The sequence below is a fragment of the Tachysurus vachellii genome, chromosome 24 (assembly GCF_030014155.1).
Source record: "Tachysurus vachellii isolate PV-2020 chromosome 24, HZAU_Pvac_v1, whole genome shotgun sequence".
Taxonomy (NCBI): domain Eukaryota; kingdom Metazoa; phylum Chordata; class Actinopteri; order Siluriformes; family Bagridae; genus Tachysurus; species Tachysurus vachellii.
In genome coordinates, this window is record NC_083483.1 from 2,842,116 (window position 1) to 2,861,102 (window position 18,987).

Here is an 18,987-nt window from a genome sequence, read left to right on the forward strand (position 1 = left end):
GAACCGGGCAGGAATCAAGCGCGTCTCCCCTGGAGTTCTTAGTCGAGCCTGACACTTATCAGCCAATCACAAAAAGAGGCTACACAATAACCAATCAGAAAATAGCACTATCTGGGTAAGAGTTAACGCAACAACCAATGAAAAAACACACAAACACAAATTAATAAATGGAAATACTTTGTATTTGGTTAAATTGTGGTCAGTGATCCTTACCAAACACAACAACACCCTCATTATAGTGTTTTTATTTTTATGTTTAGTTTATTTATTTAGGGGGGGTCGCTGGGGGGTTAATAATTAAAGATGCCTGTATTTAATTAAAAATTCTAAGTAATGTATATTAAATAAATACATTCTTTTACTTCCTTTATTAACCAGCAGATGGAGGCAATAAACAGTTTCTCGGTGACGAGTCGGCTCTTTAAAAAGATTGGAATCATATATATATGACTCCAATCTTTTTAAAGAGCCGACTCGTATATATACGAGCCTTTTGTCTTCATCATATTATTATTATTATGTAGATATATCAAATAATCCCCCTTCATAATTATATACGACCTATATCATAGTTAAAAGTATTGCCAATAAAGTTCTGTAAAAATGTTATTAATTGCTGTAAAATGGACTGCAGCATTATACTGTAAAGCAATTTACAGTTAATTGTTGTTTGTAAAATACAGTAATATAGAATTAAACTTGTATTATGAGTTACAGTATTTTTTTGTAATTCCAAATTACAGTATTTAGTTGGCAATAAAATCCTGTAAATTCCCAAAACACAAGATGATATTGTAATAGTTGTACATTAAAATGTTGTAAAGAATTTTTACTACATTACACTGTAATATATTATTTACCAATATAGTCCTGTAAATACATGAGATTGAAAACTGAATGAAATGTAATTTACAGAATAATGCAACCAAAGTCAAAGCTGCTTCAAGAACAACATTTATTAAAACAAAGTATTTATTTACTGTAGCAAAGTACTTTCAAACAATCAAACAAATGCTGTTGTTTCTGCAAATCTTCCACTCAATCCTGAATATTCTAAACAATGGCATCTATAAAACATCTAAACAAGGTTTGTGTTTAAGATCTAAGATTTAAGATCTTGTTGAATAACTTGTATGTCTAGAAACACAAGTGTTCATTCACAGAACTGGCCTATTAAAAAAAAATTGTTTTGGTCTTAATACATGAACAAGAACTTACATGCATAACCATTCAAAGTCCATTAATTTTCTGAGAAGAGTACACACATGAGGGTTGACTGTGTTGTTTCTCTTCTCAGAGGCTTTTCCACTTTTTTTGCCTCCAACCTTTGTTGTCGCTGTTTTGGTGCCAGTGGGAGGGTTGATTCCAACAAAACATCTGCACAAAGAACAAGCAAAAATCAATTTTTAGAATATACATGTACATATATGTACATTTACATACAAATGTACATATTAACATTTATATCATATGGTAGCATGTGTACTTTCCTGGTAAATATATTTATATGGTAAATATGTTGTAAATACATAATTACAGATAAATGAGTGGTAACAATGTACTTACTTTGGAGTATAAATAGGGCAATTAAAAATGACCATTACTGTACATACCAATGGGTTATATATATTGCGTCATGGTGTCATCACAATACCTTACATCTTTGTAATTTTTGACAGTTCATGAGAAGATAATTATGTGTATGTTGACAATAACAAGTTTGGATATATGCGCTGTAAGTACTTCACATCTGTATAACATTTGTAAGAACTGTAGTGTTTGCTGTTAGTTATAAGTACACCTTAAGTGCCTGTCATTAAAACACTTAACTCACACCTGTAAGTAGGGGTGTGCGATTTATAGTGTCTGCGATAATATCGGAATTGTTATTTCAACGATGTGCAACTTGACATTATCAAGTATAATGCGGAAAAAAATACATCAGAGTGCCCGCATAACGTTATATCACGTAATGAAGTCCAGTAAAAAAATAAAATAAAACTAAAAATGTGATACTCATTTTATAAAGCAGTTCAATAAACAAGAAGTTAGTATTAAAAGACTTACATGTTAGACAGCATATTACCTGTTTTTTCACCAACAAAAATAATTCCAAACGCAGCCACAGCACTGTTTTGATTCTCTGAGGAACATGAATGGTCTCTTTTAATTAACCTGTCCATACTCTAAAGTAAGAACCTTATTTTACCACATACCTGTATTTATCTATTAATACAACATATACACCAGGAAAGTACACATATTTTAAAACAGTGAACATTAACCTTTTCTCTTTTCAACCTATTGTCCACAACAATTTTTGAATATAATTACCTTTGAACAAATTCAAGTGTGGAGGATGCCTCCTCCTGGTAAACCAGGTTGAAGTTGTAGTAAGATACAAACAAAGCTGCAAATCCAGCCACAAGGTTGGGGTGTGGATTCACAACCACCTGACCTTCAATACTCAGCATCCACTGAGTTGCAGTGAGGATTTCACCTAAAAATAATATTGAAAATAAGAAATATAAAATGTAAGAGAAAATACAAGTGCCAACATTTATTGAACAATTACAACAGATCTCAAAACATTGTTCACTACCTAGGACGATCAGTCTTGGAGAGTCTGGAAGAGTGAAACTTTTTTCAACATCAGCTACTGTTGCCGATACCTACAAGTAATAAGATGATAGAAAAACATGTTGTGACACATTATATGTATTTACATATATGAGATCAAGTTTTTAATAATAAAGCACTATATATGGCTTACATCAGCCTGAAGAACGAGTGCTTCAGGTTTCTCTTTGAAATGAGATAGAAGTAGAAGGATCACACATGGGATGAAACAAGATGCTCCACTATCATCAAACTTCATAAGTATGCGCTGGATCTCATTTGCAGTACACCCTGCTGGCTTTTGTTGGAAGAACTGAATGATCATCTTTCCCTTCTCTTCCATGGAGTTCTCAAGTTTTTCCAGAATGCTAATGTTTGTGAGGGATTTAAAGTGGCTATAAAGTTCTTTGGGTGTAAAAAGGTATGGCCAGTCATTTTTCAACTCAGCAAAGGATGGTGATTTACAGGCATTGATTGATTTCCGTTGGAGATAGTATGTTGCTTCCATTAACTGGCTGAGATGTCTTCTCTCTGCTCCAGCTGGTCCCTCAGTACTATAGAGGTCTTTCATTTCTTTTTGTTTATCTTTGAGACTCTCCTCAGTTTCTTCTACAGGACACTCAGGCTGCCATCTCACACAACCGTACTGGTCAGCAGGTCCTGGAGCAATGTGTTCCACTGGTGAATTTGAGGTCATTTTCTGTTTCCTGTGTCTTGACAGTGAGCAGCCACGATTAACATGCTCTACTCTTGTTTTAATTTGATTCAACAGAGATCCATAGCCAGTGCCAATCTTTGTGCCATCTCTCAGGACATCAGCAAAGCATTCTGGATATTGTCTAACTATCTTCTTAGCAACAATCAGGCACTGTGATTTCGATGGATTTAACTCTGTCAGTCTCATCTCATCAACAATTATTCTTACCATTTCTCTGCGATCCTTTGCTGTAGGGCGTTTTCCCAGTGCAATGGCTGTTTTAATACCAGAAGACATCCTATTCCAGGGAACTTCAAAGTTTTCGGGCCATACAGATAAATCCACAGTTGTACTGGAACTGTCTGTGCTGGACACACTTGGTGTGCTTGATGAACAAGACTTTAATGATAAGAAGACCTCTGTTGTGGTATCAGAAAACATGTTTGTGGTTTCTCGAGGTGTTACTTTGACACAACTTTGATCTGAAAAAAAAAGTCACCCTGTAAAAACCTAATACAGTATAGCTCAGCAAATCTCTTATTCATTTCTCTATTGTTATCTTAAATTCAAGACAGAGTCTGTTCTTAGAACACAAAGATATTTTCATAATTGTACTATGTTAAGCGAGTAGAATCCTTAATTGGAGTCCTAAAATTGGAGTTCCCTGTACAGGGAAGCATTGAAGCATACTCAAATGTTATATATGATCATGCCAAGGAAACTACTGATATCAATATTTACAGTGTGCAAAGACTTCCGTTTTTAATCTGACTTCACAAATAAACGTATTATATTACTTCTAGAACAGAGGTTCTCAATCCTGTTCCTGGGGGACCCCTGCTCTGCATATTCTGTATGTCTTCCTTACCTGACACACCTGACTCTGATTATCAGCTTGTTAGATGAGAGCTTCATTAACTGAGCTAAGTGTGTCAGATACAGCAGACATACAAAATGTGCAGAACAGGGGTCCCCCAGGAACAGGATTGAGAACCACTGCTCTAAAAACAGGGATTAAACCCCACCACTTGTATGCATTATCTTCATGGTGCCTTTAAGTATTGGTCCACATTAACAGTGTATGAAAAATCCCAGCAAATTGTGTTTCTCAACAGCCATACCTCCTGCATTCCATGCACTGAGGAGTCGACGGCACTGTATTGGTGTGATATAATCAGGGAGATCCTCCTCTTTAATGAACTGCAGGTCAGATTTGGATTCAACTCCTATGCTTGCCAAAGCGTTCAGGAGAGAAGAAAGTTTATCCTCTGGTAGCCCAGGTAGGACAGCCAACACAGCATCTCGTACTTCCTCCCCTAATGATGACATGGTTCTACAAATCTGGGAAAGAGTGATGAAAAGTAATCACTGGTAAGCTATTCATCTTGTACTGCACTAATGGATAATAGTCAAGGAGATTCTCTTGTTTTACACAAATGTAGTTTGACTCTTGATCAGTCTCTGTTAGACAATGGATGCCCATATCAACTAGCTCCACAGCCTGCTGCATCCTCACAACAAAGTAGACGGACTCATTGGAGTGAATCAAAATCAGTTTAATTTCACCCATGTTTAGACCCTCTTCATCATTTTTTAGTACAATGTACATGTTTTTTCTGTACTTTGTGCCTTTGTAAATGACTTCATTTGCAGCTACAGTGGAACTATGAGTGAAACTAAATGCTGCAGTTGCTGCCTTAATGCTCTCATTGTAGTCACCAATATGGAAATCATTTCCTCTTTCCACTTGAACTATAGGTGGAAAAAGAGTCCCAGCACTTAAGTATGACTGTAAGAGCTGATGTCTCTCTGCCAAAGTAGAACACAGGTTTTTAAAGTTGTGCAATTTTCTTGCACACTGTTTAAAATAAGTGTGTTTACTTTCAAATCTGAGAGTCCAGAGACGTATAAGAGGTCCAAATTTGATTATAAGCTCTGGATAGTGACAGAGATAGTGATGTTTGGGTTTAAGGGAGAACTCTGGAAATATCTCCACTCTAGACTGGATGTATTCTTCAATGAGGACACCTAAATAAGCGACCTGATCAGCAGTAATAGCTGGAGAACACACATACACAACTATTTCTCTCAGGAGCAAAATCAACTTCCAAACACTGCTTTCACTTGGGCTTTTAATCCGGTCTCCAATCAGTAAAGGGAGGACCCTCAACAAGCACCAATTTTGGACAGCATGCCCAGCCAACTTCCTACTGTTTGGACAAAACTCAGGAGGTTTGTCATCTGCATCGTTTCCAAGATAAGTAAACTTCATTATGCATCGATTAAGTTCTTTAAACGTGAGGTGTTTCTCATTGTTTACCAAGTGGTTAATGCATAATGCTAAGTCAAAGGAAACAATGCCCTCAAAAAGGTCATGTCCTAGACATGGTGGGAGACCAGGCTGGCAGACATGAAAGTAATGCAGCTGGTTGAATACAGAGTCACATTTTATTCCACACACTGATTCTGCATTACTTTCTCTTAGGTCATCAATGTGCTGCTGATATGACTGCTTTGTTCTTTTTAATCCAGCTGACATTGGACTAGATTCAAATGTTTGTCTATCTATGTGACAAAATCTACAAAAAAAGTGCTCTTGCTGAAGTTTTCCTGGAAGCCACCGATGCCGTGTGACCCCAGATTGTCTCCTGCTATCGCACACAAAGCCGCTTTAATAGCTTCACCATCCTTTAGTACAATGCCCTGCTCCTCTAGACATTTAAGGTCATTAATCAATTGATTAAAAACTCTTTCCTGTCCAAAATGTCTGAAATCTTGTTCCCTGCAGAGCAGTACAAGCTGCATATGGTCAATATTAGATCTGTTGTATGGCAAAATATTACCAAGTGTTAAATATACTGCCAAAATCTTGTGTTTTTTTCGGCCTGACCCTAAAGGATTTACAACCTCGAATGCATCTTGATAGAGAATCAAGGCTACAGCTGATTTTTGTGTTTTAAATAAAGTACTAATGGAGATATTATCTCCATCCCAAATGTCCTCATACAAATCAGTGGTTGGTAGGCGAGAATGTGATTGTTCATATTGCTTTTTAAAAGCCTCTGTTTCAAAAAGGGCTTTGAGTGTTTCCTTTACAGACGCGTACTGCGCAAAGCATTCTTTACCTGAGTCATTAGTACCCAAATACACAGACACTGGCTCGACATAATTAAATGAGTTCTTAAACACTGTCTTGCGACATTGATCTGTACGCAATACAGAATTGCCTGCCTTAAGTATATCATTCTTTTTGAGTTCCTCAGTTATATTTTTTAATGTGTCACTAGACACCCCAAGTTCAGACAATCTGTCTATGAGTTTTGAGAAGACATATGTCTGGGCCAGATCATGAATTCCTTGGACTTCCTCAATGATGGTCTGAACAACAGATGAAGGTAAAAAAAGCTTTGCTTGCAGTTTTAAGTAAAACAAAGTCAAATTCTTTAGAAACAAATCCTCATCTACACTCTCGAGGTCTACAAAGACCTCACCTGGCTCAGGCCCCTCACTGTCATCAAGAGATGTACAGGGCTGACACTCATGTTGTGATGGGTTTGCAAAAACAGTTTCGTGTAGATGTTCAGGTTTACTGTTTTTGTGTATTCTTGAGACATGAGACGCAAATGTGGATTTAACACTAAATGTCCTCTCACAGCTCTTAAAAGGGCATTTTATCGCCCTGCCTTCATCTATATGGTCTTTTAAATGTCTAATGAAGTCCTTCAGGCTTGTACATGTGAAATGACAAACTTCAATTTGGCAAGTCAATGCTGTGTCTGTTTGGTCAAATCTGACACATCTATGATACCTCTGATACCCTCTATGGTCTCTGTATAGATGAGACTTGAATGCTGAACATGTTTTGAATGCACGGGAGCAGTCAGGTACACCACATGTAAAGGAACAGTTTGGAACATTACTGTGTACTTTCATATGCTGAGTAAAGCCTATAATAGTATAGCTCTCATGCTGACACAACTTACAGTGATACATGTCTAAAAATACTTTATCGATAGTAAAGTCAACAGTGAAGTATAGCATCCATCCATGAAAAAAGGCAGTGTATAGTGGGTTTTTCACCTTCTCATTTGTCTCACACCACCAGTCCTATGAAGTTATCTGTTGCGATCTCTGCTGTCTCGTGCCTGAAAAAGAATGTTAAACTTAATTACACTCCAAGCTAACCAAATTTCACGTTTAAAACAACACTGCAAGCACCTATACTTACATGTGAAAAGTGAACTACAAACTGGAAAATTAATTACATCTAACCATGTTGGCTAATGTTATGAAATATTTCTAGTCGAAATAACAGGCAACAACAGGCATCAAATTGCTTCACATTAACTTAAGTATGACAAGTAATATGTTAAACACTACCTTAAGTAAGGAAAATAAACTGACGAAATAAACTAGAATAGAAAATCGCAGCATCCAACCATGTTAATATATTTTCTAAGATGAGAGCAAATACGCATTTATCGTGTAACGTTCGTTTTCTTTTACAAGCAATTCCGTCTAAATGTCACCTTCGTTTAACAGCAATCCTCTAAAATACTTTAACAAAACTGCAACAAACTACAGCAGCATGCAAAAATAAAACGTCCTGTATGATGTTTTTGTTGGTGCTTCTTGTTAGTCTCACCACCCTGAAGTTGACCCGCTATGGCGTGACGCTCTTTGCTGCCTCGCGCCTGAAACAAACATTCCTAAACAAAGTTTAACGTCAATGTTTAACAAAACGTAACATACAAAATAACATACTAAGCAAGCACCATTACACGCTACTACATGAGAAAAGTGAACTAAAAATATATGACAATATGGGCTACAGTTATGAAAGGTTTCTGGTCGAAATATCAGGCAATCACAGGCACCAAACTGCTGCACATTCAACTCAGATATAACGCGGGTATTATGTTAAACACTACCTTGACGTGCCCTTAGTAAAAAGTATAAGCTGGCGAAATAAACTAGAAATTCGCACCATCCAACCATATCTTATTTTCTAAACTGGCAGCAAATAACGTGCGCGTTTATTTGTAACTTAGTTTTCTTTAACAAGCACTTCAGTGTCGCGTTCAATTAACAGCAATGTTCTAAAAGGATTCGTCTCACCACCTTGCAGGCCAGCCAAGACCCATCGCGCTTTTTGCTGCCTTTCTTAATGACAAATAAACTTTTGATTCAAATAAACTCTTCATTTTGCTACATGTCTTAATGACACGCTGTTGTGAAATACAAATTAATAACATCTGTTATGTTTGAAATAGCAGTCGCTTATACCAGATATCACTATTTAAATGTCCATAAGTGTATATTAGTTTAATATTTTACTATATTTTAATGATTTACGTGAACTTACCAACAATTTTGAATGATGACTCTTCAGTGTTCATGTCCATTTCAAACATAAATACACCCACGCAATCCCATGATGCAATTTCACAATGAATTACTGTGAAAACACATGATATACAGTGGCAACACCTCCTGCCTGTAAATTCAATTACAGTTTAAATGAAAATATACTGTTATCAGCTGTAATGCTTTGTTTTACCCATAATGCATTGTAAACTACAGTAAAAACTTGTAATATGTTAAAACAGGAAACTCCTGTAAAATTTTGCTGTAGAAACTACAGCAATTTGTTAGTGTATGCAACATGTTTGACCAAATGCAAACACACACAAATCAAGAAGTTAATGAAGTTTCATTACAAAACAAACCTTAAATCAGATAAGTAGATAAGATTTAGTACAATAAGTTAAGCTAAACGGTCACAAAATAAATCAAAGATGTTTGTAACTCCATACAACTTCAGACATTCATTTCTCATTTTCATTTAAGACAATTCATTTCTTACAATAATTCTATCTTAATGGCACAGAGAGAAAACTGCAGGCTACCACATGCGATTGATATTACACACACACACACACACACACACACACACACACACGCCTTCTTCTTCTTTCGGCTTTTCCCTTCAGGGGTCGCCACAGCGAATCATCTCTCTCCACTTAACCCTATCTTCTGCAACCTCAACATCATTAATTACATCCATATACCTCCTCTTTGGCCTTCCTCTTTGCCTCCTGCCTGGCAGCTCCATGTCCAACATTCTCCTACCAATATACTCACTCTCCCTCCTCTGAACATGTCCAAACCATCTTAATCTCGCCTCCCTAACTTTGTCCCCCAAACGTCCAACATGGGCTGTCCCTCTGATGTACTCGTTCCTAATCCTGTCCAATCTTGTCACACCCAAAGAGAACCTCAACATCTTCAGTTCGGCTACCTCAAGCTCTGACTCCTGTCTCTTCTTCAGTGACACTGTCTCTAAACCATACAGCATGGCCGGTCTCACCACTGTCCTGTACACCTTCCCCTTGATTCTTGCTGATATTTTCCTATCACACAGAACTCCTGACACCTTTCTCCACCCACTCCAACCTGCCTGCACTCGCGTCTTTACTTCTTTCCCACCCTCTCCATTACTCTGGACTGTTGACCCCAAGTACTTAAACTCCTGTACCTTCTTCACCTCTTCACCCTGTAACCTTACTGTTCCACTTCCCTCCCTTTCATTCACACACATGTACTCAGTCTTACTACGACTGACTTTCATTCCTCTTCTCTCCAGCGCAAACCTCCACCTCTCCAGGTTTTCCTCCACCTGCTCCCTGCTCTCACTGCAGATCACAATGTCATCTGCAAACATCATCGTCCAAGGAGACTCCTGTCTGACCTCCTCTGACAACTGGTCCATCACTATAGCAAACAGGAAGGGGCTCAGAGCCGATCCCTGATGCAGTCCCACCTCCACTGTGAACTCCTCTGTCTGACCTACAGCACACCTCACCACTGTCCTGCTCCTCTCATACATGTCCTGCACCACTCTGACATACTTCTCTGCTACTCCTGACTTCCTCATACAGTACCACAGCTCTTCTCTTGGCACCCTGTCATACGCTTTCTCTAAGTCTACAAACACACAGTGCAACTCCCTCTGACCATCCCTATACTTCTCCATCAACATTCTCAGAGCAAAAATTGCATCTGTTGTGCTCTTTCTGGGCATGAAGCCATACTGCTGCTCACAAATTTCCACCACCTTCCTTAACCTAGCTTCCACTACTCTTTCCCATAACTTCATTGTATGGCTCATCAACTTTATCCCCCTATAGTTGCTGCAACTCTGCACGTCACCCTTATTCTTAAAGATCGGCACTAACACACTCCTTCTCCATTCCTCAGGCATCCTCTCACTTTCTAATACCCTGTTGAACAAACTAGTTAAAAATTCCACTGCTGCCTCTCCTAGACACTTCCAGACCTCTACCGGGATGTCGTCAGGACCAACTGCCTTTCCACTTTTCATCCTCTTCAAAGCCTTCCTGACTTCATCCTTTCTAATCTTATCTACTTCCTGTTCCACAGAGTTCACCCCTTCTACTCTTTTTTTCCCTCTGATTTTCCTCATTCATCAGCTCCTCAAAGTATTCCTTCCATCTCCTCTGTACACTCTCCTCACTTGTGAGCACCCTTCCATCTCTATCCTTAATAATTCTAACTTGCTGCACATCCTTCCCATCTCGATCCCTCTGTCTAGCTAACGTGTACAAGTCCTTCTCTCCTTCTCTAGTGTCTAACCTAGTGTACAACTCGTCATATGCCTTCTGCTTGGCCTTAGACACCTCCCTCTTCACTCTGCGCTGTAACTCCTTGTATTCCTGTCTATTCTCTTCAGTCCTGTCCATATCCCACTTCTTCTTGGCTAATCTCTTCCTCTGTATACTATCCTGAACTTCCTCATTCCACCACCAAGTCTCCTTATCTCCTTTCCTCCTTCCAGATGACACATCCAGCACCTTTCTCCCTGTCTCCCTGATCACTTCTGCTGTAGTTTCCCAGTCATCCGGCAGCACTACCTGACCACCCAGAGCCTGCCTCAACTTCTGTCTAAAATCCTCACAACATTCCTCCTTTTTCAGCTTCCACCACTTAGTTTTCTTCTCTATCTTTGACCTCTTCCTCTTACAGACCATCAGAGTCATCCTACACACCACCATCCTATGCTGTCTGGCTACACTCTCTCCCACTACCACTTTACAGTCACTAATCTCTTTCAGATTGCCTCTTCTACAAAGGATGTAGTCTACCTGTGTTCTCCTACCTCCACTCTTGTAAGTCACTCTATGTTCCTCCCTCTTCTGAAAATAAGTGTTAACCACAGCCATGTCCATCCTCTTAGCAAAGTCTACTACCATCTGTCCTTCAAGGTTCCTTTCCTTAACTCCACACTTGCCCATCACCTCCTCATCACCTGTGTTCCCCTCACCAACATGTCCATTAAAATCCGCTCCTATCACCTCTCTCTCACCCGTGGGAATACTCTCAATCACCTCATCGAATTCACACCAGAATCTCTCTTTCTCCTCTAACTCACAACCTACCTGCGGGGCATAACCACTAACAACATTCAACATCACCCCTTCGATCTCTAACTTCAGACTCATCACCCTGTCTGACACTCTCTTCACCTCCAGAACATTCCTCACAAACTCCTCCTTCAGGACCACACCTACCCCATTTCTCTTACTATCCACACCATAATAAAACAGCTTGAATCCTGCTCCTATACTACGAGCCTTGCTACCCTTCCACTTGGTCTCCTGTACACACAGTATATCCACCTTCCTTCTCTCCATCATATCAGCCAGCTCTCTACCTTTCCCTGTCATAGTACCAACATTCAGAGTCCCTATTCTCAGTCCTACACTCTTACTTTTCCTCTTCTCTCTCTGTCTGTGCACTCTCCTCCCTCCTCTACTTCTTCGACCAACAGTAGCCCAATTTCCACCGGCGCCCTGTAGGTCAACGGCGCCGATGGCGGTCGTTGTTTACTGGGGCCTCGACCGATCCGGTATGAAATTCTTACTGACAATTCGCATGGTTAGATTTGGCAATGTTTTATGCCGGATGCCCTTCCTGACGCAACCCTCTCTATTTATCCGGGCTTGGGACCGGCACAGAAGTCACTGGACTGTGACCCCCATGGCTAGATTACACACACACACACACACATAAAATTACATAAAACTTTTGGCAATTAAGAAAAAGGCAATAAAACATGCAGTACACAGACAGACAAATGATCTGAGAGAGTAAATTGTTCCTTCTACACTTATGCCCCTTTCCACCAGAAAGAACCGGGTGCTGGTTCAGAGTACTGGTTTGAATTTGGTTCCACTGGCGAGTCTTCTAAGAACCAGTTTGCCTTCCATGTGCTAGAGAGCCATCACAGAGCCAAGTCTTATGTCACTGTATACAACGTTATACAGCAACGTTAGCACAGCAGCGGCAAACACAACATCAAAAATGGCGGATGTTGCTTTACTGTTAATGCTCATGGCGGCGAATCCTGATTTAAAATGATTTAAAATGGCGCTAAGGACGTCCTCTTTTGTCTTGTTGGTCACAGTAGCCCCGTCCCCAGCCCCTGGTGCAAGTGGTTCTTAAGTCTGGACCAGCAATACCTTTTTTTTGTAGAAAAGTATGCTTTTTTTTGTAAGTTTGAAGTTGATGAAGATTAGTTTATTAACTTTATATCTTTAAGACACGTAAAACGTCCACTTTGCACATCATTTCCTGTACTGGGTGTTTTAGTTGCAACACTTAAATGTAAGAAACGTAATCAACTAAAGTTATGATTACAAAGAACTTTTCAAATGTGTTAAATTGATTGTATTAATATCTGCCGGCAGCGGCGGGATGAAGGAATTTACGTCATTACGTCAAGACGTAAAAGAACTGGTTGTTTATTGTTTATTGTTTATTTATATGGATCCCATTAGCTGAAAGTCTGCGCAATCAGCTAGTCTTCCTGGGGTCCAAACACTACAACAACAACATTTCAATCATCACAATTGATATATATACACCTATACACATTACATATATATACACATACATACACATACGCATACTCATACATACATAAAATCTGGTTTTGATTCATAACAGGACTAGACATAAATACAATATGATTTATAATTACATTAATCAAGACATATAAAAACCTACATCAACACATAACACCGTAGACTACTTTTAAATAACAGCTTATTATGAAGCTGACGAACTTCAATGGGAATGTTATTCCAGATGACAATAGCTCTATACAGGACAGTTTTCTTCATAAAATTAGTTTTTGGGTGGGGAGTCATTATATGACCTTTATTTGCCTTTCTGGTGTTATGATCGTGCACAGAATTACAGTACACTATTTGATTAAACAGAGAAATAGGCATTTTCATTGTCAATGTATTATATATCATGGTGCTTAAAGTAACTGTTATTCTTTGGTTTAAAGTGAGCCATGAAAGAGTAGAATACATCTGATCTCTACTTGTTTTAATTGAGCAGCCCAGAACAAGTCTTGCTGCTTTATTTTGCACAATTTGTATTTTTGTCAAGTCCTTTTTAGATGCAGAGGACCACACCTCAGTACAGTATGACAAATGACATAATATTAATGACTCTGTAACTATTTTTAAGTGTCCCGATTTACATAATGGCAACATTTTTTTGTTACTGCAATGCCGCATCCCATTCTGTTAACAATAGTATTTATGTGATCTGTCCAAGAAAGACTACTATCAATAACCAAACCCAACAGTTTAGCCTTCTCTACTTGTTGTATTCTTTGCCTGGCTATATGTAACTTTAATTCCGATCCAAGCATCAATTTTTGTTTTGATCCAATAATCATACTTTTAGTTTTGGATATATTTAATACTAATTTGTTTCCACTAACCCACTCATACACCGAATCTAATTCTCTAGAAAGAACATGATTAATTTTATCACATGAATCTGAAGCATAGTAAACAGTTGAGTCATCTGCAAACATTGTCATTGATGCTTTTTTAACAGTTAAGGGCAAATCATTAATAAAAACAGAAAACAAAAGAGGACCCAAACAACTTCCTTGTGGTAAACCGCATGCTAAAGCTTTATAATTAGATAAAGAACCATTAGAAAAAACCCGCTGAGTTCCGTAGGAAAGATAACTTTTCATCAGTGCAATAGCAGAAGGAGTGAAGCCATAGCTCTTCAATTTCTTAATTAAAATATTGTGGTCTATTACATCAAAAGCGGCACTGAAGTCCAACATGACCACTCCAACTAATTCAGAATTATCCATACTTCTAAGCCATCCATCAGTCATCTGTGTGAGAGCCGTACATGTAGAATGTGCCTTTCTATATGCATGCTGAAACATAGTCATCAAATTATTTTTCTGGAAATAATTACTAATTTGTGTATGAATAATCCTTTCCTTTACTTTACTGAGTGCAGGCAAAATACTTATAGGTCTGCAGTTTTGCCCATTATAAGATAATCGATTGTCTTTTATCAATGGAATAATTTTCCCTTCCTTCCACAGAGTAGGATAAATCCCACTCACTATACACTGATTAAATATATGACACAACGGATCAGCAATATATTCGGCTGTTTTATTCAATACTAGGCTGTCCAAGTTGTCTGTGCCTGGACTACCATATGTTGGAAGAGACTTTAACAGGGCCATCACTTCTGCAGTTTGCACACAATTAAAGTTAAAGTTACACATTTTATTAGCCATGATTTCCTTTTTGATCAGTTCACAGTAATTAAAATCTTGTGTTCCAAAACCTTTTCTTAAATTACTAACTTTATTTATAAAATAATCATTAAAATAGTCTGCAATATCTTTAGATTCTGTTATAAAACCTCCATCAGACTCTACAAAAGAAGGGGATGCATTTCTATTTCTACCCAGAATTTCATTTAAGATATGCCAAAGCTTATTACCATCATGTTTAACACTATCAATTCTGTTTTTGTAATACTCTTTCTTTTTCCTTTTATTCATTTTAGTAACTTGGTTCCTTAATTTACAATATTTTAATCTGTCCTCTAATAATCTTGTTTTTTCACAGCCACTTGTTTAGCCTCATCTCTCTGCGTCATCATATTTTTCAATGTTGAATCAATCCACCTTGCAGTATGTGTTTTTATGACCATATTTTTCATCGGTGCATATTTATCAACAATGCTCAAAAGCATACTCATAAAAACATCCAAGGAAGCTCCTGGGTTGTGGCCACTGTACACATGTTTCCAATTGACATTTTTAACTTCTCCCACAATCCTTTCAATGGCAGATACTTTATAAAACCTTTTATAAGTACCAAAAATAGCTTTAGCTTTAGGGACTTTAGCTTTCTTGTTAACAGCAATGAGATTATGATCACTAAACCCTACTGGTATTGACACAACGTCAGTACACAATTCTGGTACATTAGTGTAAATGTGGTCAATACATGTTGCTGTTGTAACGCCCACCTTGTTGCTAAAGATTCTTGTTGGCACATTAACTATTTGATGTAAATTGCAGACACTTATATAGGAAAATAATTTCTTTTTCTTTATGCATCTGTCATCATTCCAATCAATGTTCATATCTCCAAGCAAGTAAAGTTCACAATTAACATCAGAGACGTTATCAAGCATTTCACCCAAGCATGTCAGATAGTCCACGTGTGCATTAGGAGGTCTATAACAGCATCCCACAAGCACTGGTTTCATATAAGGTACATAGACTTCTACCCATATAGCTTCAATGTCATTGCGTATTAAATTTTGTTTTAACTTACAAGGAATATTACTTTGCACAAAGATGGCCACACCACCACCAAATTTATTTCTATCCTTTCTAAAAACATTAAAACCTTTAACTGGTAATTCTGAGTTTTGAATAGAGCTGTCGAGATGTGTTTCAGATAGGGCTAATATATTGATTGAATACTTATGCACTAAATTATTAATGTCTTGTATTTTGTTCTTTATACTACAAATGTTTAGATGTGCCAAAACCAAACCTTTACTAGTTTTGGTTGTACACATTAGTGTGATATAAGAATATAATTTAAAACACATCAGAATTATAATATAACATTATTTTACACTGAATTATGTCTTAGTCCCGGATCCTTTCCTCTCTAGGCAAAATTACCAATTTACAGTATCATACCTTAGTATTGCCTTTTCACCTTGGGCTCTAGCAGCTTTAAGTTTAGGCCATAGTTCCTTTCTTCTCTGAAGCACAGCCCCAGAGAAATCTTCATTTATGTAGATGTTAGTCCCCTTGAGTTTTTTAGCAGAGGAAAGAATGCGTTGTTTGTCTTTGAGGCGCAGCAGATTCACCATAACTCTCCTGGGCCTTCCACCCTCCTGGTACTGACCTATCCTTTGAACACGCTCAATTTCAATCTTCCCATCCAGTCCCAGATTATTGGAGAACATGTGCTGCACCTCCTGCTCCAACCCACTCCAACTCTCTTCCTTATCATCCATTATACCGTCAATGACTAAATTTTTCCTTTTATGTTGATTTTCAATGTAGTCAAGCTTGTTGAACATTCCATCAATGTCACGTTTTAAATTCATTAAGTCGTTTTCAAAAGATTTTATTTTGGCTTCAGTTTTTTGTGTCTATTGGAGTATAAAAACTCTACAGAAGGAGGGTGGTGTTAAACTAAGTCAAGAGGCTTCTTGGCCTAGTAGGCCTCTGCTGGAGAAGGGCCTGGGCATCAGCAGTTTTGCCTACATTCAACTACAACAATCACCTTTTGTACAGGTTCTGTGAGGAACCTGAGGCATCTAGAGATCTACCAGCTCCAGTTAGACTCTGTGATACTAAAGACGAGATGTGAACTCCATGTGATCTTTTGCATCAATACAACATTTGTCAGACTGTATATTTATAATCACACCCTCCAGTGTCACCCATATGAGGATGAGGTTCCCCTTTGAGTCTGGTTCCTCTTAAAGTTTCTTCCTTTACCATTCAAGGGAGTTTTTCCTCATCACAGACCCCTGAGTCACCTCAGACTTGCTCATTGGGGTTAAATACAAACACATTTAAATATATCTTATATTAATCTTAAATTTTGTATTCTATTAATCTTTATATTATTCTTTATAATAACCTTCTGCTCTATGTTTATGTTCTGTAAAGCTGCTTTGAGACAATGTCAATTGTAAAAAGTGCTATACAAATAAACTTGAATTGAATTGAATTGTGTTTGAAACTAAAATCATACTTGCTCCACCTTCATCACCTTCATACGTTCGACACGGTCATCTGACAGACTGGTGACCAAACTGAAGGATTTAGGCTCTTCCATCTGGGAAACTTTACTCACTAAAGGATATGCTAACTAAACGTGTTGAGTGTTTATTTCATTTTTTGTTACATTAAATGTGTCATTTGATTCACTCATTTGATCGCAATGTACCAGGTGATGTTACCAATTAATTCACACCATTTGAAATGACTTTTGGTTGGGAGAACCATATAAATAACACAGTATCAAGTCAAGTCAATAAGCTTTTATTCTCATTTCAATCACATATAGCCGACACAGTACATAGTGAAATGAGAAAATGTTTCTCCAGGACTGTGGTGTACATAGAACAAAGACAGAGATACATAGAACAACAGATCTAAGGACTTAAGTAAGTTTGTCTTAGCCACATAAAGTGCAATCTGTGCAACCTGGTGCAAGACAAAAGCAGTGCTGACCAGATTACATACTGTATGAACACTTAATATAATATCAGCAGTTGTATGATGTATTGTAATGAAAATGTGCAAAACAGTAATTAAACAGTTTAAAATGGATGGTGATGTAGACGTGGATGTATATTTGTAAAACTGTATTTGGTGCAGCTCAGTCCATACGTGTGCATGTGTGTGTATTGTGCTCTTTACAGTTCAGTTTAGTCACTGAGGAGTCTGATGGCTTGTGGTAAGAAACTGTTACGCAGTCTGGTCGTGAGGGCCCGCATGCCCAGACGGCAGGATGGAGAAGAGTGTGTGTGAGGTCATCCACAATGCTGTTAGCTTTGCAGATGCAACGTGTAGTGTAAATGTCCGTGAGAGAGGAAAGAGACTCCCAACGATTTTCCCAGCTGTCCTCACTATCCGCTGCAGTGTCTTGCGATCCGAGATGGTGCAATTCCCAAACCAGACAGTGATGCAGCTGCTCACGATGCTCTCTGTTCTGCACATTCCTTGAGCACCCTGCCAGGAACGTGGTCTGGTCCAGCAGCCTTCCATGGATTAACTCTGCTCACGTCGGCCGTGGATAGACAGAGTACCGTATCGTTGGGGGGAGGGATGGTCTTCCTTTACACAATGTTGTTCTGCACCTCAAACCGAGGGCAGAAATTGTTCAGTGCATCTGGGAGGGAAACGTCACTATCACAGGCAGGTGAAGCTGTCTTGTAGTTCGTGATCGCCTGGTTCCCCTCCACATGCGCCTCATGAACTTAAGCAGTGTTGTAAATGATCACAACGAAGCCTGAAATATATGCTAAAATTTTTTTTATTAGAATATAATTAAATACATATAAAATACACTTAAAAAATCTGTAATAAAAACATTAAAAAATTCGATTAAAGATACAAAAATACAAAAAACCTTAAATATCTAATAAATGGAATACTAAAATCTTAATAAATAGAATACAAAAACGTTAATAAATATTATACTATACTAAGAAAAATCTTATAAAATCTATACTAAGATTAACTAGAAAAAAGAAGGATA

The 18,987-nt window shown here is 38.0% G+C and overlaps 1 protein-coding gene across 2 annotated transcripts; it reads right to left on the reverse strand.

Moving 5' to 3' along the window:
- Positions 1 to 867: 867 nt before the first annotated feature.
- LOC132839381 (uncharacterized) lies at positions 868 to 3,788 on the reverse strand. 2 transcript variants are annotated; one of them, XM_060860323.1, is made up of 4 exons: positions 2,774 to 3,788; positions 2,603 to 2,672; positions 2,335 to 2,500; positions 868 to 1,377 (listed from the first exon to the last, which is right to left on the reverse strand). In XM_060860323.1, the coding sequence occupies exons 1-4, from the start codon at positions 3,755 to 3,757 to the stop codon at positions 1,215 to 1,217; spliced, it is 1,383 nt and encodes a 460-aa protein (XP_060716306.1). In that variant the 5' UTR covers positions 3,758 to 3,788; the 3' UTR covers positions 868 to 1,214. The 2 variants fall into 2 exon arrangements, with proteins under 2 accessions (XP_060716306.1, XP_060716307.1); XM_060860324.1 differs by lacking the exon at positions 868 to 1,377 and adding an exon at positions 2,086 to 2,143.
- Between the last annotated feature and the right edge of the window lie 15,199 nt (positions 3,789 to 18,987).

What these genes read in the sequence shown, in the direction of transcription:
- LOC132839381 (XM_060860323.1), bottom strand. Translation starts at nt 3,757, where the DNA reads ATGTTTTCTGATACCACAACAGAGGTCTTCTTATCATTAAAGTCTTGT. An exon ending in CACTCGTTCTTCAGGCTGAT is followed by an intron (nt 2,673 to 2,773) that starts GTAAGCCATATA and finishes TATTACTTGTAG; the next exon opens with GTATCGGCAACAGTAGCTGA. An exon ending in TCCAAGACTGATCGTCCTAG is followed by an intron (nt 2,501 to 2,602) that starts GTAGTGAACAAT and finishes TATTATTTTTAG; the next exon opens with GTGAAATCCTCACTGCAACT.